This window comes from Ostrea edulis, chromosome 4 (assembly GCF_947568905.1).
Source record: "Ostrea edulis chromosome 4, xbOstEdul1.1, whole genome shotgun sequence".
NCBI classification, from domain to species: Eukaryota; Metazoa; Mollusca; class Bivalvia; order Ostreida; family Ostreidae; genus Ostrea; species Ostrea edulis.
Window position 1 is genome coordinate 89119175 of NC_079167.1, and position 21718 is coordinate 89140892.

The following is a 21718-nucleotide window of genomic DNA, read 5'->3' on the forward strand; positions in this document are numbered from 1 at the left end:
TCCATAAAATGATAAATGTAATCCAAATTATCAAAAACACAGACATACAGTGAAATTATATTATGCATATGCAGAGGATATTGATACAGAATCAGAAAACCAGTGTGGTGATCCAGAAAATCGGATCACACTCTGTGAAATCAACAGCATTAAAAAAAACATTAATGGGTATATAATAAATTTCTTTCATATCTGTTTTCAAAAAGAGAAAAGTTTAATTAGTAATATCCTATCTTAAGGGCAAACTTAAAATGGACAATATCTAAAATAAGTCCAAAGATACTGTGTTCAGCACAATTTGAGAAGATAAATAATTTCAATACATTTTATTCTCCATAGAAAATAAATTAAAAAATAAGATATTTTAACAGACATGTTTGATAACAAATTTACATACAATATATAACTTACATGTACGCAGAGCATAAAACCTACAAAAATAATCAATGCATGGTATAACATACAGCAATATAATAGACCCCCTAATGAAGAATTTCAAAGTGGAATCATAAAATACACTTTGGTTTATAATTATACTTTTAGTTCTACACTTTAATATATACATTATTAATACAGTAGCTTGATCCGACGAGTCAGACAATGTCGAGTTGACAGGGGCGGATTATCAGATCAAACGAGACGTAAAGCATCAAGTTTGATCTGATGATCTACGCCTATCAACGAGACGTGATCCAACTCTTCGAATCAAGTTGCTATAGTAATGTTAAATTCATTATATATACCCTTTTGATTTATTTGATAATTGCATTCCTAATTGGCAAAAAGAGAAACATACAATTAATTTATTTTTTGTGTATGCGGTTGTCCGTGACACAGATCGCTTTCTACAAAAACATACACTGTGAATTTAACAGCATCAAATCATGGATTATTGATGGGTATATAATTAAAAAAAAAGTGTATCAAATGTTTGAGTGAATTTTCATGAAAAATATCTTATCATATTTGTCAACATGTCTACCACAAACAGTACATAATATACCTGTCATTATGTATTCAGTTGTATAGGTTTTCGTGCTAAAAGTTCTACTTCTATATTCATGACAAAACCCCTATTCATAACAAATGTTTCTACCAAGCAAAAACTGAAAAAATAAGGTCCGTATATTCATGGAAACTCTTAACTTGAATCAGTTGTAACCTTGACCATGGACTAAGTCAGCTGTGACCTTGACCATGGACAAAGTTTATGACAAATCAACTTCACACAAGGAACAATTGTACCAAATATGAACTTATTGCAACAAAGAATGAAAAATTGGTAATATGAAAAAATTTCCAGCAAATTTCACAATGACCTTGACTTGGAGGTATGACCTTGACTTAAGGTCATGAAAAACCAGTTTTCCATAAGGAATATTTCTACGATGTTTGTCTTTATTCTTCTCAGGTGTATAGAATTTATGGTCCATACAAGGTGTTAGAGAACAGACAAATGGATGGACAGACAATGGCTAAATGTGACACGTCCAATCAAAACACAGGTGTATAAGATTGTTTCAACGGTTTAACATCACAATAAACATAATGATGTTTTTGCTGTGAACAGATGAAAATATGCTAAAATCACCTTTAATTGTACAGTGTATAAACCTAGCTTATATAAGAAACATTCATATTACTTCTAATATTCAACAATGTTATGATTTATTCTCAAATACTAATTACATGGCAATTTAAGCAGACATAGAACTATTTACCTAGTATAGAATAAATCTAAGCAACAAAAATGCATCCTGTCTGCATCTCATTTAAAGATGAATGATACATCAAACAAAAATATTCTTTGGCAGAAAACTTGTCATTGGATGTGTTGTTCAACTGTTAGAAAATATCGTCTGATGTGTTCATCTGTTATCAGTACCTGTTTTCAAAGGGGATGTACACCATATTTCATATCTTCATAGGTAGTATAAACTAATACACGTTAAAAATCTCAATGTTCATGCGGATACAAACTGAAGACAGATATAAGTTAATATTGCATGCTTCCTGTAAACCTGATATTGTTAATGAGCATTAATAAACAATGAAATAGCCTAGTACAAGAGAAACCGTTCAGCAGATAACAGATGAAATGTTGATACATATATATACGCTTAAGAAGACTTGAAAACTCATTCCTTACGAATACATTCATACACTTAATATTAAATAAATATAAACAATACTTGAAAATAGGTAAAGCCACAGATATAAAACAACAGTGCCCCATCAATGGAAAATTTCTACATGACCTTTCATCTCCTTCAATATGACCTTGACCTCACATAGTTTATCATTGTAGTCAGCAATCCAATATGAAATGCTAGTCTCTTGTACAATTCCGAGCATGAACACACAATGAGACAGATACAACTAAACAAACTATAAGGGGCATAAATATACACCGTAATGGATTCACAAACATCACATCTTGGATATTTTTAATGAGAATATGACAACATTCACTTCAATTTTCCCTCTCTAGATGTCAGAATGAGGTGTTTTGGGTTTCTTTTCATTTTTTTTCTGAGATTTTGTGTCACCTAATTGATTAGGAGCATCCTCTGACAATCTAGATTCCTGTGCATTAACCGGCCTGTTTCCTCCAGCACCAACATTTGAAGGATTTTTCAAACCTGCACTGTTCCCAACATTCTGTTGATTCGGAACGTTCAAATTATTGATATTGTTTATAGGTTGCTTATCCATCTGCTGATGTTGTTGCTGTTGCTGCTGCACTTGTCTTTGTCCTGGATGTTGTTGATTCACTTGACCTTGAACCTGTATATTTTGCTGCTGATTTAACTGTGGTTGTTGATTTCCCTGGATGTTTAACACATTTGGGTTCTGAGGATTTTGTTGGTTTTTACCAATCTGCTGTTGATTGAAGGAATTTGATCTTTGTTGCTGACTCTGTAAGTTAGCTTGCTGATTCAGCTGACCTTGACCTTGTAAATTCATATGCTGAGGTTGCTGATTCAGCTGACCTTGACCTTGTAAATTCATATGCTGAGGTTGCTGATTCAGCTGACCCTGACCTTGTAAATTTATCTGCTGGGGTTGCTGGTTAACTTGACCTTGTCCCTGTAAATCTTGTTGCTGTATATTAGCCTTTGTCGGAATGTTCATTTGTTTCGGAGAGTTCACCGGTGAATCAGCTTTCTGAACATTGACCTTCTGTCCGTTCTGATTGACCTTCTGTCCGTTCTGATTGACCTTCTGTCCGTTCTGATTGTCAATCTTTTCTCCATCTTTCACAGGTGCTTGTGTCTGGCAAATCATAATAAAGTAAAATATGCAAAAAATTTTGATACTATAAATTTGCTTGTGAAGACTTTAAATTGTTTATGCAAATACCTTTCCATCCTCGTCTTCCTCCTTGTGGGCCTCTCTCTTGTGTTCCTTCAGCTCCTTCAGGATCTCCCTCTGCTCCTCGATCAGCTTCTTGTGCTCTATCTGCTGTTTCTTCAACTCGTCCAACAGGTCCTGCTGTTTCTGGTCTGTCTCCTTCTCCTCAGTGTCCTTGCCCACTGCCTCATCCTTGACACCAGCATCTACCTCAACCTCTGCCTCATCCCTCTTTGAATCCTTCTTTTTAAGAACATTTGGCCCATCATCTTTGGTTTTTTTATCCCTGGGTTTCTGCTTTTTGTTAACCCTTTCATTCTCCTTTTCTAGTTTGGATGTTGTTTTGCCGACTGTATTTGGTTCCTTCACTGTGTCTTTATGGCTATTATTCACCTGAGTTTCATGTTAAGAATTACTGTGCATCTCATTCTTTACTTCAGAAATGGATAATTTTTTTCAGTAAAAATCACATTATGTAGAGCAATTACTCAGCTAGCATTTTCCAAGATGAGCATTAGTGCATCATGGGAAATATGTCAGTAGAACAAATACAGTTCATAATGTCACTGAAAAATATTATTTAATACCGGGTACTTCTATTTGCATTTTGGTTTTTCCTTCGAGATCCCCTGTGTGTCCATGACATTGAATATAAAGTATCCCATAAATATGATTATGTGTATTCCATAGGTTTATGTTTACTATCAGTACTTATATGAGAGTGCCAAGATCATTCTGTTGTTTAAAACATTTAATAGAACATGTTGTAGTAGCAGAAAAGAAAAACACCAAACTGAATTTCACTTGGGACTATTTTTTTTCAAATTTTTATTCTGCTACTCTTTTATAATGTTAAATTAATCAGTCTTGCAAGAAACACAGCCTAACGTTTTATTCATAAGTGTTTATCTAGTTTTCAGGGGTGAGATGTGTAATTAGAATGTTAAAATTTTTCTATGTATTACTTCTAACAAAATTATGAAAGAATTATTATTCTTTTACAAATCTGCAATTACCAATTTAACATTGATAAGTTCTATTCTTAAAGTACATGTTGATAAAAACCTAAGAAAATTTTTCCAATTTTTTTTTATTGTCTGTAATAAATAGACTGATTGAAAAAAAAAAGGATTTTGGCTAAATTCCTTAATTTTTGTTTTTTATTTTATTTTTTTTACATATAAAAATATATCTTTTAAGATTTACATATACATAAAGATATTAAGAATTGTCTATAGATACAATTTTGATATTCATCATATACTGGAGTAATTACTAATATTTAATATTGATACATTGTAATTAATTTCATACAAAAGATTGTGGTTATAATAGAGTAATTGTACATAGTCTGTTTGAAGCTACTGCTAAGCTTAGAGTTTATAGGGAAGAGAAACAAATCATATGTTGATATAATGCAATAAGATTACTTAAAACCAACTGCTCTTCATGAATTAAAAACATGAGTAGAATTAAAACAGAAACATTTGAAAACATTCAACCATTGACGGGTAACAGCATTTTCATACTTGTTTTAGGATAAATAGAAAAATTATGAAGTTGACCATCTTCTGTGGTTATTAGACCCACCTCTACTGGTCCTTTGTCTGGTGGGTGGGGATTGGGTGGTTCTTGTCTCTTGTCCTCCTCCAGTGGTGACTTGACTTTAGTGTCCTTATCAGGTGGTACCACTTTCTTATCTTTTTCTATTGTATAAAATATATCCAGATTCTCTCACATAGTAAAATACAAACAACAGACCTCACAATATATTACAGAAATCTAAATGTGATGTCTTAATATTATCACATGTTAGATCAGTTTTGGCCTAGAACGGTTATCTAGGGTCAAAACTGGTTAATCATCTGACAAATATCACAGCATTTCTGGTGGCGTTTGATTTCGTCATCTTATATTGTTACTTTAACTACCATACCGAACCTCCTGAAAACCTAAGGTATTACTGGAAATCTACCACAATTTATAATGCATAAAGACAGAATTGGTCTATTTTTTATATGGAAATACAAATATATAAAATATACAATTACATATGTATATAAGTATGGTAATTGTCTATATTGGACTACTGTTTTTTTGTACCTTTATCATCTTTCCTTTCTTTGATGTTCACATCAACATTGTCTTTTCCAACTTTACCCACTGGTTTCGAGTCTACTTTTTGTGGAACCGTAGCTTTCTCTACAACGATTGGCTTTGGTTTGACGTGGTCCTGAGAGTTTAGCGTAGTGTATGTACAAAGGACCATGATTGTTACTCCAACGATAAACACGAACTGAAATAATCAATACAGCAAGATTCAGGTCAGGGTACTGAGTGCAACACGTAGAACTCTACGTCACACTGCAGATTCCTTATTTTACGCAAACACTTAATATCGTGAAATGAAGCGTAGACGTCAAATCACAAGAACGCGAATTCATGAGGGGACTGTTGATCAAGAATTTTATATGTGTTTCAGCAATATAAAAATAAAAGCGAGTAATTTTATTTCACGAATGATGCTTTTCACTAAATATGCAATAAATTCCTCCTGTATTTTAAGAAATTTATAGAATGTGATATTTCACAATAATACATAATTTCTAAAGACATTTCAGGTACATTTCACTTGCGTCCTCTCTTGTTTCTACAGAAAAACTTGGGGTATATTACAAGTCTGTTTTAAAATTAGCATATCTTATTTAATATCATATAAAAATGTAAAATCAGCTCTTATGCATCACAGAAGGTTGTATATGTGGACATTATTAAGTTCTTGTATCAAAGAAGGGGAGAAATGTTTTGGATAAATCTGAGATCTAACCCAGAACCTTTGCATTACTTGACAGTTAGATGATCTAACCACTGACCTTACCAGGCCAATATTTGAAGCAAAGTATGATAACTATGATATAAAATCTAAATCATATAAGAGCTCTTCATATTGAAGAGATGAAAAACTAGTTTTAGGAAGAAAAATGGCAGAAATATTTTAAAATATGACCTTTATCTAGAAGTTCCTGCCCTTGATGACAGTGGAATGTACATGCTCCATTTCGATTAGGCTCAATGTATAACACAATTCAGATTCATGAATTGTCACAAAGGAAAATTCCATTTTAAGTTCACGTAACTTTTACATGAAATGTTGAAATGACAGCTTACCTGAGCAACATTCTTTTTATCTGATGTCATGACTCTTAGGAAGAACACGGCAGGAAATATGTAACAAATGAGCGTTCCCATTGTAGCTCCGTTAAACGCAAGTACAAACTCAACTAGAATCAGAAGTGCAAGAAATCAGAGTTATCATAGTGGGATATTTCTGATATAGAGTAACTTTCAACTACCTAGAATATCATTTTTAAATTCTTCTCCAATTCATTCCTAAAATCACATTCTTGTCTCAGTAACAAGTAACTTTGTTGCTTTGTAAGTACAGCAAGCTAGTGGTTTATTCTAGTACAGACTGGGTGACTTTACAATACCATGTTATAACCCGAATTTGTATCCTTACCATTAGGGACCAGAATTCCTGTTGTCATGGCAAACAATACAATACAGATAGTGATGACTTTAAAATGGATCTCTGGAATTATAGGTCTAGAGTCTATGTCCTCATGCTTGGGCTTCTGCAACAAATAAACACATGTTTCTGATTTCTATTACTTAACAAAATGAGTTTGTGAAATACTAATGTCTATGTAGCCAAGTTTATTTGTGACAAACTTGACCTTGACACACTTTTGACCTTGGCCCTCTATTTCACTAAGAACAAAGCCTCTATCTTGTAAAGTTAAAAAAACACATGGCTACAATTAAAGTGGAGGACAGACAGACAAACAGACATACCAAAACCAATATGTCCCCGATCTCTAAATCTCAAGGTCATAAAAAGAGTGTTGTCGAGTCAATGTGCAAACATCTTTATACAATATATAATGAAGACTCCTTTATTTTAGTCCAATGCACCATAAGCATCTCGTAATATGCATTTACAGAAAATAATTGAGTCTTGAATTTTGGGGACATGGCCAGGATTAGCTGCAGATCTGTAGCTCTCTGGGGAAATATCTGGACAGACCAGAGAGAAGGGGATTCTGTCGCAATATTTTCTCATATAGCTAGATCTGCAGTCAGACCAGGATCATTTGAGTTAAACAGGATACAATACCAGTGACCTCAATTGTGTGACATTTTACAGACAACATAGGATTAATCCAGAGGGACTTGCAAGATGTTAGAACTTGTTCCCGATCCTTCTGATTTGATCAATAAAATATGTTCAAAACAAAAAATCCATTTCTTCATCAATGCACTAAGCTTATTGAAACAGTTACTTGATTTAGAAAATCCAGCTGAAACTAACCTGAGCAAACAGCAGAGTGTAGAAACTTCCTCGACACGGGTAGATGATCAGAGGAAAAGTGACGACAATGGAGAGGACGAACAGAATCTGAATGATGTCCACCACAAAGGTTTCAGAAAACTGAGTTATGATGTCACCACCAATCGTAGTATCACAAAATGCCACATACCCAAAGAAGCCAACCTGCGTATTAATTAAAGTAAAAGTATATCAGCAAATATCCTCTGAAGTGTTTATTTCTGAAATCATAAAATGGGTTCATTCTTATGATGAATGAGTCATTGAGTAGAAATTTGAATGAAGATGTATTTCACCATGATTGTTTAATTCAGAATCATGGGAGATCATGCTACTGTGTGATTTACAAGTGAGTAGAATTTTCTTGCCAATGACATTATATATTTATTGCATGAGAGTGGGGAGATTAGAAGATTTATTCACCCAGGAAAAATCATATTCCCTGCAGACAATGCCCAAGGAGAATATACTGTAAACGTATTATATTTGGCGTGTACGATATTTGGCGGAAATCGTTTTTTCAACAAGTTAGCGTAGATTTGATTTAGCGCATTCCTGAATTACTTTAAACATCTAGATTTACGGATGGCATTTAGCGATGTACTTGATTTAGCGGAAGCTGCGTTCCGCCAAAGTCGCTAAATAGAATACACAGCCAAATGTAATACATTTACAGTAATTCTTCTTGGTTGAATAAATCTTCATATCTTTCAAACATTCAGGCAATAAATTGTTTATTCTACCGAAACAAAGTAAGACTACAGAAATGCAGGCATCGAAATAAAGTGAGATGATAACCATTTATTATGTTTGTTTTCTCCCTGAATGCTGGGTACTTATGTGGCCAGTAATGAGAAAGCAGACGAGGTCCCCCTAAGGATGATTACACAACGTTCCAAGACACATCGAGGGAAAGGGTATATAATATTTGTAGGCTCAATCACATGATTTTTTCAACCATTACTATTTCAATAATCATAAAGTCATTCCCTTGAGGTTTAACGAAATATTTTGTGATTTTACAGCAATATATGAGATATATAAAATGATTTACTCTGTTTAACATTCTACTGTAGAAAGAATTGATAAAGGTAGCAAAAATGGAAACTCGAATTTACATAATAATTTGAAGAACCTTTGCTGCTGGTTAAAAAAAAAATATTCACGGCATCTTCTTGAAAAGAAACTACAGCAACTATGGAAACTTCAAAATCAGTTTTTTTTCCTATTACTATAATTATGTTCTATTAAATATGATAAATAAGTAACTGTCAAGTTTTGAGGGGGAGGGGGATGATATATACAAGGGAATTATTATAAAAATATTATTTTGTCCTCCAGTAAAACTAAATTGCTATCAATCAAAGATAACATTTTAACTGTGTTCAAATCATGCATAAAAAGTAATAATAAGTGCTTAGTATATAACCTACATAATTTTACAGATGTGTCACAGCTAAATGCTGTTAAAGAGTGATGTCACGATGGACTCATGTCACAATGTGAGTACAATGCAATAAAACCACATTTAATACCAAAAGTTTATCAGAGATTTGACATCAGCAATGTAAATATTATACATTTATTGCATGATAGTGAGGGGGATAGGAAGATTTATTCACCCAGGAAAATCATATTCCCCGAGGGCAACGCCTGAGGGGAATAAGATTTTTCTTGGGTGAATAAATCTTATCTAACAAACATGCATGCAATAAATGGTTTATTATACCGAAACAAAGCAAGACAACAAAAATTCATTTGAAATTGGAGTCCTCTCATTTATACATTGTATGTACATTAAACACCGCGCCGTCAACATATTAGCAGGTACAAACAACGAAATACAGTGATATGATAACCAGTTTTTGTATTTTCATTCTTTTTGAATGCTGATTTACTTGCTTGTTAATGTATCAAACAAAATCAGGGGATTTTAAAATTGTGTATCAGAGATTCTCATATTTTGTGCCTTATGAACTATGCAAGTACAATGACTCGGACTTGTGACGTCACAATAAACTATGTCTACCCCGACGTAAAATTTATGGAAAATGCACGAGGCTGCCGAATGGGTGAACTATGATAGGGAGATATGATGTTTGAGAGGGAGATATGAAGTTTTATCATCCCTGGCACACGACTGACTAAACCAATCAGATTATGTGCAGACGCGTAGCTGCCTATACGCAGTTACGCAACTGCGTACACATCATTTGAGAGAGAGAGAGAGAGATGGAGCTTTTTGCCCGTGAAAAGTTTGACTCAAAAATAACTAGGAAAAAAAAAAAAAAGAACATTCGTAAAACGAATGTAAAGTCAATCCAAGTACACACGGTGAGTTGGCATAATAAAACACTTTAGGAAATGTTTTCGTGAATTCTTTTGGGTTTGGACATTGACAAGAAACCCTGTTTTTTATAAACAAAGATATGTGATTTCACTGGTAAAACTCGGGAGCTTGCGGGGACTCCCCAGGGCTTTGCACTGAACCCACTGGGGGCCGCAAGGCGTTCCTCCACCCGACCCCTTGCCATAATTTGCGTACACTTCATTTTCTTTCTGGCTACGCGCCTGATGTGTTGCATAGAATTCTCATACTGAGGTATAATAATAGCGAGCCAGCGCGGAGCGCTGGCTCGTACTGCGAGCTCTAATGACTAGAGCGCGGGAAATAATCCGAGCTAAATCTCAACCTCTAACAAGAATTTTTTTTTGACGCCAATCCCAGAAGTCCCTCGTACAAAATGGCAGATGGTTCGATTCGTAAAATAATAATTAAAAAATCTTTGAAGTATTACAAACCTTACTTATTTGAAAGGAAAGGATGACAATCATATTTTCCCCCCTTTCTTTTTCTTTTTAAAATATTGTCTAAAGAAATGTAAACAGTCACGTCACAACTACCAGGCTACGTCACAACACGCTCGTTGCATTTCCCGCTAAACTGGTTCCTACATTGGCGAGAAGAGCAAGACAATAATCCTACGTATTGACAGTGAACCAGATCAGTTTTCCTTGTTTTCAATATAAATTTTTTTGAAAATGTATTCAGATATGCTGCGCTCGCCCCAACGGTCACACCGTAATCATATTATAAAATAACCCCCAATTTATGTCATTAAAGGGGCATGGACACGATTCGAGCTGAAAATTTTCAAATTTTCTTTTCCATTTTAAATGTTCAAAATGCTTAACTAAGGTATTTCTAATGGTCAGCAAAAATTTGAATGTCAATTGTCAAGGTACATGGGAGATACAAAGCTCACAATTCTTTGTTATGTAAACAAGGCTTGTGCCCTGTTTTTGTTTACATATATGCTAGATATACCGGTAAAAGTTGGTTGAAACCAGATTTTTCAATTTACAAGTTAATTCTGAATATGATTAATAGTTTCTAGTGTTTAGCACATCTTATTTTGTTTTAAACATGCCATTTTCTATCCAGCAATCTATATGTAAACAAAAACATGGCACAAGCCTTGATTACATAACAAAGAATTGTGAGTGCTGTATCTCACTTGTAACTAAAAAACTGATATTCAAATTTTGGTTGACCATTAGAAATACGTTTAACTTAGTTAAGTACTGTAAACAATAAAAATAGAAAAATGAAATTTTCAGCTCAACCGTGTCCATACCCCTTTAATGCTTTACACAATTTTTTGTGTAATTCTCTCCAATGAAGTTCCAACATTAAAGTTTCTATGCTAATAGTGTAATAATGTTACCAGTAGGTAGGCAACTGTACACATGTTCACTGCACTACTGACGATGGAACTGATCCCCTTCAGCGAGGGCTCAGGGAGGGCATCGTAAAGGATAAACAGCTGTCTGTAAATGTACGAAATTAGCAACGTAAATATCAGGGAGGGCATCGTAAATGGTAAACAGCTGTCTGTAAATGTACGAAATTAGCAACGTAAATATCAGGGAGGGCATCGTAAAGGATAAACAGCTGTCTGTAAATGTACGAAATTAGCAATGTAAATATCAGGGAGGGCATCGTAAATGATAAACAGCTGTCTGTAAATGTACGAAATTAGCAACGTAAATATCAGGGAGGGCATTGTAAAGGATAAACAGCTGTCTGTAAATGTACAAAATTAGCAATGTAAATATCAGGGAGGGCATCGTAAATGATAAACAGCTGTCTGTAAATGTACGAAATTAGCAACGTAAATATCAGGGAGGGCATCGTAAAGGATAAACAGCTGTCTGTAAATGTACGAAATTAGCAACGTAAATATCAGGGAGGGCATTGTAAAGGATAAACAGCTGTCTGTAAATGTACGAAATCAGGAATTTAAATATCAGGGAGGGCATTGTAAAGGATAAACAGCTGTCTGTAAATGTACGAAATCAGGAATTTAAATATCAGAAAAGACATCGTATTTAAGGTCAACAGTTGTCTGTAAATGTCCAAAATCAACGACGTAAATATCAGATGCAAAATTAATAATGTCAATTATAAAACTCCTACATACGTTTGACATCCGAAAGCAAAGGAGAATATCGGCAGGCATTTAAAGAGGCCTTCCACCCGCCACATGTTGATTTTATTGTACCAGTTTCCAGCCTTCAAATTAGGAAGAGACAAACCTACAACCTGTAAAAAATATTTAAAATCACATGACTTACACAGCATGAAGCAAAAACATTCTATGTATCCTTCATCCGTTTCTGTAACAACGCTATTGTACAGTGTAAAAAGAAATTACTCTGAACAACAACGGTATTGTACAGTGTAAAAAGAAATTACTCTGAACAACAACGGTATTGTACAGTGTAAAAAGAACATACTCTGAACAACAAGTGTCTGGTAAAGACAACAGACTTTCAGATGTGTGGACTAATGTGGATCAGTAATGGATTTATATTGTTTACAGTAAATATATCATTGACAACTCATTTTTGTGTGAACAGATCTGGGACAAGAATGTTGTTATCCTGTGTGAACAGATTAGGGACATTAATATTGTTATCCTGTGTGAACAGATCAGGGACAATAATATTGTTATCCTGTGTGAACAGATTAGGGACATTAATATTGTTATCCTGTGTGAACAGATTAGGGACATTAATATTGTTATCCTGTGTGAACACATCAGGGACATTAATATTGTTATCCTGTGTGAACAGATTAGGGACATTAATATTGTTATCCTGAGTGAACAGATTAGGGACATTAATATTGTTATCCTGTGTGAACACATCAGGGACATTAATATTGTTATCCTGTGTGAACAGATTAGGGACATTAATATTGTTATCCTGTGTGAACACATCAGTGACATTAATATTGTTATCCTGTGTGAACAGATTAGGGACATTAATATTGTTATCCTGTGTGAACAGATTAGAGACAATAATATTGTTATCCTGTGTGAACAGATTAGGGACAATAATATTGTTATCCTGTGTGAACAGATTAGGGACACACTTGTTGTTATCTTGTGTGAATTCTCAGTGGTACAAGGCACTGCCATTCTCTCACAACAAATACAGAGAAAGGTCACAATTCACGCAGGACACCTGTTGAAAACTTCTCCATTTTCGATAGCAGTAAATACACTCCAAAGGCATGGAATGATAATGATCCAATTAATTCATTTATGAAGTGAGTGATACTTACATACAAGACAAACATGGAATAGAAGCAGATACAGAAGGTGCTGGCCCGGCTGACTGTTTCCAGGTTCCTGAGGAGACCCAGCGGCAGACCAATGCATGTACACGCCAGGGCAATCAAAGCGGTCCTCAGGTTGTTGGTGTTCTACAAATCATAACAAAGCAGACAAGTGAGAAAGAATAAGTGAAAATGAAGAAATATCTATTACATAATAATAGGTTCTTAACCTCTAATGACAAATCAAGTCTTAAATCTTCTTGTGAATAATTGCCGTTTCGATACACAAATGAAATGTTACCGGTAGTCCTGTCCATTTTGATATGATGGCTGGTCCGAGATCTCCTATGATGACTACCTGAGCGATCAATGTTCCTATCTGTAGTCCTATCATACTGTAATACAACGTAGGTAGAAATTGTAACATCATATACACATGTAATGGATTCAGGCCAGACAGCAATTTTAATTGGAGGGAAAACTAGTAAACCCAGTAATGGACAAAATCACTTACCCTAATTCAACGGCCAACTTTCCTGGGGCTCCATGTGTGTACTGAGCTACAATAGTGCATTAACAATTACTGAAAACCAAACATCTAACTACAGGCAAAAATATCTACAAGATTTGCAAGTACCTGTTTTAGCGAGTACCTGTATTTGTTGTCACGAATCGGTCACTTTGTGTTCTGTATATAGTCATAAATAACAGCAGATTTAGGGGCGAGATCAAAAGATCGATGTCGGATAAAATTCTAAATTCAAATAGTTAGGGGGAGGGGGGATAAAATCTCCCTTAAGTTTTTGTCATCCAACATCGATTACACTTTATTGGAAAAAGGAAAAAGACAAGAGACTTAAAAGCCACATAATAATATGATAAGCATTTAATAGTTTTAAGATACACTTTCATTTGTGAATAAATAGTAGAAAAGGTATACAGAGTGTTACTTATAATCGTATATTTTTACTTCTTAATCGATTAGTTTCAACATTCATCATATTTAGTTTTAAAGGGGATGGGAGGGGAGGGGGGGGGGGGGGGTCTTCGTGAAAACTATTTGAATTTAGTTTTTTTGTCGGACATTGAACTTTTGATCTCACCCCTTACAGATCAAACATTTCATTTTGTTTTTTTATTTTAGAAACACAATCAATGTTGTTAAACAGAATCCACTCAGAAATGTGCTGCCAATGATTGGTTGGGGGAAGATTACATTGAAATAAAATATCATCAAGGAACTATAATTATAGGTTATAGACTTTGTATGGGAAAATATGACGACCGAGTTTTTTGGCGCATAGACGGACCGAGCTTGCGAGGTCCGTCCGCTACAAAAAACGAGGTCGTCATATTTTCCCATACAAAGTCTATAACCTTTTTATTATATACTTTCAATTTCCTTTAGAAACTAACAATAATTTATTTTTAACATTTTTTATTGGTTTAACTGAGTAAAAGATGAAAAATTTGAAAATTAACGATGTAGTAATTTGCTTGTGTGTTGATTGTGACGTAATGTTTGCGGGCCGGAATGTTTCCGGGCATATATCGTGTGATATATGCCCGCAAACTTTTAAAGGAAAGAGAAGAGATGAAATTGAAAGTATATAATAATTAAAAAAATTAGGGAGGAAATTAATGGATAATTCCAATAAACTGTTTTTGGCCGAAAATAATTCAAAATATCTTACCAAGGAATCCATAGGATCGTTTTCTTGATGAGATCCCAGCAGTTATGAGAAGTTTGCAAGAGATGAGTGTTAACCAGGTACAGAAAAACAACATGACGATCCCCAGCACAATCCCGCACTATAAATAAAACACAATCCCGCACTATAAATAGAACACAATCCCGCACTATAAATAGAACACAATCCCACACTATAAATAAAACACAATCCCACACTATAAATAGAACACAATCCTGCACTATAAATAGAACACAATCCCACACTATAAAGAGAACACAATCCCGCACTATAAATAGAACACAATCCCGCACTATAAATAAAACACAACCCCACACTATGAATAGAACACAACCCCACAGTATATAGAGAACACAACTCTACACTATAAAAAGAACACAATCCCGCACTATAAATAGAACACAATCCTGCACTATAAATAGAACACAATCCCACACTATAAAGAGAACACAATCCCACACTATAAATAGAACACAACTCTACACTATAAATAGAACATAAAATGGTTTCACAATCCCACACTATAAGTAAAATACGAATTGGTGTCACTATCCCACACTATAAATAGAAAACAAACGTAGTCTTAATAATATTAGTTACACAGTTAGTTAGTGACCTGATACGGAAAAATACATGGTGTGAAAAGAAAACCCGTATCGGGCGAGGCGAAGCCGAGCCCGATACGGGTTTTCTTTTCACACCATGTATTTTTCCGTATCAGGTCACTAACTAACTGTGTAACGAATTTATCACGTCGAAGACCTCTAACTGTATATGTGGGGGGTCTATATCATACAACTTAGTCAAATGTCTTTCCTTTTGACACGGCTGCAAGTCGAACCCGACGATAAATAAAATTACTCGCCCAATACGGATTTTACTCGCATGATACGGTTTTTTTCACGGCGTCATGTGACCAAGATCTGACCAATTAGATTTCAACAATTTTGTCTGAGGCGTGATAAAATCAGTTGCACATTTATTCAGATTGTTGGATACCAAAATATCAGTGGGAGGTCTGAGTTTAATCAGTGCCAAACGTTTTACAATGAAGCACATTTAATAAAAAAAAAGCGTTTTTTTTTCTTTTAAAGACTCTCATCCAAACTAATGCAGTGATACTTTAAATTTTGATTTTTTGCAAAATTTGTGATTAGAGATTACTGATAAGAAACTAAATAATACATTATTATACATCCTATCAAGTTATTACAAGGACACAATCGTACGCGAGTATTTAATATCGCAAAATGAATCATAGATCTGTCAAATTGCGAGAACATATTTTCACGAGTGCTCTGTTGATCAAAAGTATTTACACGTATTTTAGCAATATAAAAATAAAAGCAAGTAATTTTATTTTGCGATTGATGCTTCTCGCGAAATTTCGCAATAATAAATTCCTCGCATATATTTAGGAATTTAGTGTCAATTTACAGTAAACTTCATTATGTAGATCGACACCATCAGAGTCTGTTGCTATGATACTAGTATGTAATGTAACTATGACATCACAGATATACATTACAATATGAAATACGAGCTTTAGGGCTAAAACAATGCATCTAAGATAGCATATGTGTATACATCTAAGGTACATGTATTCTACCACTATCAATTTCCACTTCTATGTTTAATTATTACAGTGAACAAGACTCTGATGATACCAAAACTGAATCTTGGTGAAAATTAATCTTTCATCTAAATAACACATTATTCAGGGATTCATGTTCTTGATTTTTAACCTCATCCACATGCGCGTTTCCAGCGAATAAATGCATCGATTTGATGCAATCTTTGTGCCGATCCCAATCTGACTAAAATACAGATCTCTCAAATAACGCACGTCACAACAAACAGAGCGCTGTGCGCTATTTGATAGATCTGTATTTTAATCAGATTGCACCAATCTACATCTGAGTCTTATTTCTGGGTACAGAAAAGGACGAGTGTGGTCTGAGTGTACAAGGACATTGATGTCATAATTGTCCACTTATATATATTTTTCATAATTAATGCTTTTTATACCTACCTCGGCTACCTGTTGGAAACAGTAGTGAAAACTTATCTGTTGGAAACAGAAGTGAAAACTTACCTGTTGGAAACAGAAGGGCATGGCTAGGACTGCGACCCCTATGATGCTGTTACTCAAGTTCAGCACATGGGGCAAATTGTATTGTGTTGCCATGGTGATCTGCTACCTTCTTGTGTCTCAAAGCATTATTTCATCTAAAACATAATGCAACAAGTGAACGTCAGTTTAAAACACAGTAAAGATCCAGTAAATTCAATGTATATAGGTTTTTCTTGTGCTTCATTTTGACTACATGGAGTTAATTCATGCTCCATCGTATTGTTGGTGAAATTAGTTTTATCTGGTCTGCCAGTTACTGCTATTACTTCATTCAATAATTTAGACATGGCCAGACAGATTATATGGTCCAATATTAAATCATTCCAGGATCATTGTGATCGCTTTGAGCCACAGGCCATCTGAACACCATGATAGGTATAATATGGAGTTATTAATATGCATCCAGACATTCAAAATGACCAGTGTGCTCCGAACCAAATGTTGATAGCTTTTAAAATATGTCACAATAGTTGACAACATCATTTAATTCAGTCAACAATGCATTTTTCCTTTGTAAATGTATTATTATTTTTTTTTAACGCAGGTCACAATGAAGACTAGTGCATTCCCAAACTCTGCATGGACCAGTTTAGCTGCAGAACTGTAGCTCTCCGAAAAAAATTATGTTGACAGACCGGTCTGTCAACATAATTTTTTTTGGAGAGCTACAGTTCTGCAGCTAGGACCAGTTGACCAAATCTAAAATGAATTATACGTAATGAAACAGTAATTCAGCGAGTCTTGGTGATTTGGCACATGGTTTTATTGTAATATAGATATTCATAACAGTTACAATAAACACCACTAGGCCTATTAATTATATACGTTATCAGTATCTTATATTATGACAAGTTCCTGCTGTCCTGTGCATTAAATTTTTTAAACATCCCCTTTCTGCGTTTTAATTTCAACTCTAATTTTCTGTTCGTTATCTTGAAGTCATCTTTAAAAAATATCAAACTATTAAACAATATATCTTACATTGTCTCTCATACAATTCATACTATTCTACATAACGATATTAGCTTTGCCTTTGGTCACTTTATGATGGCAATGCAACGTGTGATGTAAACAAACTGCCAGAATTCCGATCCCGATTTGCATTCTGTTACGAATATGTTGATGATCAATTTAACAAAAACTAATATGATCTTTAAAACGTTTGGAAATGTTACTTTCTCTTTGCAAAGCTAATGCTTTTTTTTAACATTGAAAAAAAATTTGTTGTCATGTTGTAGCACGAATGTTTTGAAAGAAAATTGAAAATATGTATGAAAAAGGTAAACATAGATGCTTAAAAGAACATTTAATATTACAGTATATCATAAATGGTGTGTAAAAGTGATTATTTTTATTTAGGACATTGAATATCATTGTATTTTACAGACTTAAAGCTTCCATTAATCTAAGCAAAGTTGGGCTTGGCTTTAATATTGTTAAGTGACGCTTACATCAGTGTTGGTGTCGGCCAAAGTTCCACAGCCAAGCCGAGATTAAGAAAGGCATATAATATGATCATTTAACAGGGGGTCGGTGGTTGGAATATTCTTTCTTTTCATTTTTATTATTATTATTTTTTTCACAATAAAAGTCATTTAACTTTATCAATCATGAAACCCCTCCCCAAATCGTTATTTTTAACACTTTAAATGTACCATGTTTGTAATTCAACTTTAAACTCAAGGGAGAACATGCATCATTTTGAATTCAAGGATCATTCCTCACGATTAAACAAAATATTAATACAGTGTATTAAATACACTTTCCCTGTGTTGTCAATGGATTTCCATTTTCCAATGAGTTTCAGCGTTTCTTAAAGAATGTATATTGGTGAAGTGAAATTATATACCAAACACTTTTAATCAGAAGCAATAGCAATAATCTATTGACTTGATGTCTATTGGAAGAGCTCAAAGAAAACCCTTTGGGTTTACAGTTAGGTTATCTATGACAGGTAGATGTCAATAATCATCTAGCAGTAGGTTTTTTTCCCTAAAGGCTAGACCTCTCCAGAAATGAGAATAGGCCTAAAATAAAATTTGTTGTTTCTGCTAACCTGATCAGCCCTAAGTCATACTCCCTGTCCTAGAATTTTTTTTATCATATTGTTTAAGGGATCACTGAAGAAACATTTTTTGGAGTTGACACCTGAAATTACTTTATAGGTGATTTATATCAAAGGATTCAAAGCATATTTGAAAGTTGTAGTAGTTATGAAAATTTAATCCCTCATGTTCAAGTTGTTAATTTACCTGCACCTTAAAAACTGGAGATTATGATTAGAATGTTTCTTTGTGTACTTTTAAAATAATTAAAAAAAAAGTTGAGAAAAAAATAGAATTTATTTCCTACTGACCTACCTTAATTTTGACTTACACCATATGCTGAAATACAGTAATTAATTTTTAATTGAAATAAAATGAATTTTTAATAAAGATTTTAAAAATCAGTATAAATTTGTAATTAATTCTAGCTTTGGCATTACATGTAATATTTTTAAATAGTTTTGTTTTACATATTTGTTTGAAAAGGAGAAGCATCAGTAATACACACATAAGTATTGTCAAATTCTGATAGCAATGGCAATAAATCCATCCCCAAATCTCACCTTTGTCTCCTTCAATTTATCTCTGTATGGTTATCTCCCCTTACTCAAAAAGTTCATTTTAGTTCATTCATGACCTTTTGTCTTCTTTATAGATTATGATGAACAATCATTTTAATGTATTTTTTCACCAAGAGCTTTCTTAAAGAATTTTTTCATATTATCTTATAATTCCAAAAGCATGTAATTCACTTAGAGTTCAAAGTTAAATTCTTAAAAGTTTGATTATTTTTCAAAAATCTTCTGGTGAATCATTTTCTATGTTGATGCCCTTTGATACTAAACCAAGGTTTTTACTATCTAGTTTACTTCGATGAAAGCATATATATACCAAATGCTTATTGCCAATTGATGACAATATTAAAGGAACACATTTGCCATTTGATATAGAAAGCACACACATGTGGAAAATATTCCATTTGTCAGCATGGTTAGTTGTTATTAACTGGATATAGGAAAATATTCAAGGAATGTCAATACTAGTATTATTGATGAAAAATATTATGCACAGATTTTTCTGTTTGTATTTAACTAGGTTAGATTGAGTCACTAACAACATTTTGAAAATTCTCCCATATATGGAAAATAAACTATTGTTTAGGTTGTTAAATTTCTTGCATAAAAAGAAATTTGTGGGGTTTTTAATGTGTAATTTGATACATCATTACTTTTAGAAGAATTTGTATCATACATATATATATATATATATATATATATATATATATATATATATGTATATATATATATATAGTTTATTCACCAATCAAGGGCCCTCAAGAGGCATGTACATGTTAACAGGCAATTAATTGTATTATTTATGTACATATGAGACACACTCGTTAGAATAATTTGTTGGTCCTTCATAGGTTCAGTAATACCACAGGAACTGGTAATATTGTCTGTAATAATGATAGTAGAGGTCTATACCAAACCACCCCCTAATAAAAAACAGGTCAGTAATACCACAGGAACTGGTAATATTGTCTGTAATAATGATAGTAGAGGTCTATACCACACCACCCCCTAATAAAAAACAGGTCAGTAATACCACAGGAACTGGTAATATTGTCTGTAATAATGATAGTAGAGGTCTATACCATACCACCCCCTAATAAAAAACATAGGTCAGTAATACCACAGGTACTGGTAATATTGTCTGTAATAATGATAGTAGAGGTCTATACCAAACCACCCCCTAATAAAACAAGAGGCCCAGGGGCCTTATAGGTCACCTGAGTATCATGTAACAACCTTCCAATGTTTGAATTAGGTTTGTGTTTAAATATAAGAATTTTACTTTTGGATGGAAGAAACATTGAATAGCTATGTGGTCAGCCCCGCCTTTGCACCAGAACCCCTGACCCAGGGGCCATAAATTTCAGTTTTGAAAGAAGCATCCTTGATCATCATTATCATACTATTAGTTTGTCTACTTAATACCCAGCAGCAGAGGAGAAGATTTTCAAAGAAATAAAATGCATTTTCACTATATGATCAATAGGGCCACACCCTAATACCAGAACCCCTGACCCAGGGGCCATGAATTTCACAATTTTGAAAGAGGCATCCTTGCTCATCATAACCATGCTATTGGTTTGTCTACTTAATACCCAAGGACAGAGAAGAAGATTTTCAAAGAAATAATGCATTTTCACTATATGACTTATAGAGCCCCACCCTAACACCAGAACCCCTGATCCAGGGGCCATGAATTTCACAATTTTTAACAAGAGGTACTGTGAGCAATGCTCACTAAGAATACCCCCCCGCTTACTCCAATCTCCCAAAGGGTGTTGGTAATAGGTATAAACTACCTCTTTCTGAATGTTGCTACTTCGATGTCCAGTGCGCATGACCTTTGACCTTTTGACCCCAAAATCGATAGGGAACATCTTCA

The 21718-nt window shown here is 34.0% G+C and overlaps 1 protein-coding gene across 1 annotated transcript; it reads right to left on the reverse strand.

The window, feature by feature from the left end:
* Nucleotides 1-309: 309 nt before the first annotated feature.
* Nucleotides 310-18326, reverse strand: LOC125668308 (putative sodium-coupled neutral amino acid transporter 10). Its single transcript, XM_056164226.1, has 15 exons — nucleotides 18198-18326; nucleotides 17178-17311; nucleotides 15065-15182; nucleotides 13885-13930; nucleotides 13672-13765; nucleotides 13377-13517; nucleotides 12229-12350; nucleotides 11473-11575; nucleotides 7727-7909; nucleotides 6875-6989; nucleotides 6523-6635; nucleotides 5458-5650; nucleotides 4945-5060; nucleotides 3364-3747; nucleotides 310-3276 (listed from the first exon to the last, which is right to left on the reverse strand). The coding sequence occupies exons 2-15, from the start codon at nucleotides 17268-17270 to the stop codon at nucleotides 2488-2490; spliced, it is 2610 nt and encodes an 869-aa protein (XP_056020201.1). The 5' UTR covers nucleotides 17271-17311; nucleotides 18198-18326; the 3' UTR covers nucleotides 310-2487.
* Between the last annotated feature and the right edge of the window lie 3392 nt (nucleotides 18327-21718).

Bases quoted from the DNA above. Each gene is read 5' to 3' on its own strand.
- LOC125668308 (XM_056164226.1), bottom strand. From the start codon at position 17,270: ATGGCAACACAATACAATTTGCCCCATGTGCTGAACTTGAGTAACAGC. The intron at 13,766-13,884 runs GTAAGTGATTTT...GTTGTATTACAG, and splicing joins AAGTTGGCCGTTGAATTAGG to TATGATAGGACTACAGATAG. The intron at 7,910-11,472 runs GTAACATTATTA...ATTAATACGCAG, and splicing joins GTACAGTTGCCTACCTACTG to GTTGGCTTCTTTGGGTATGT.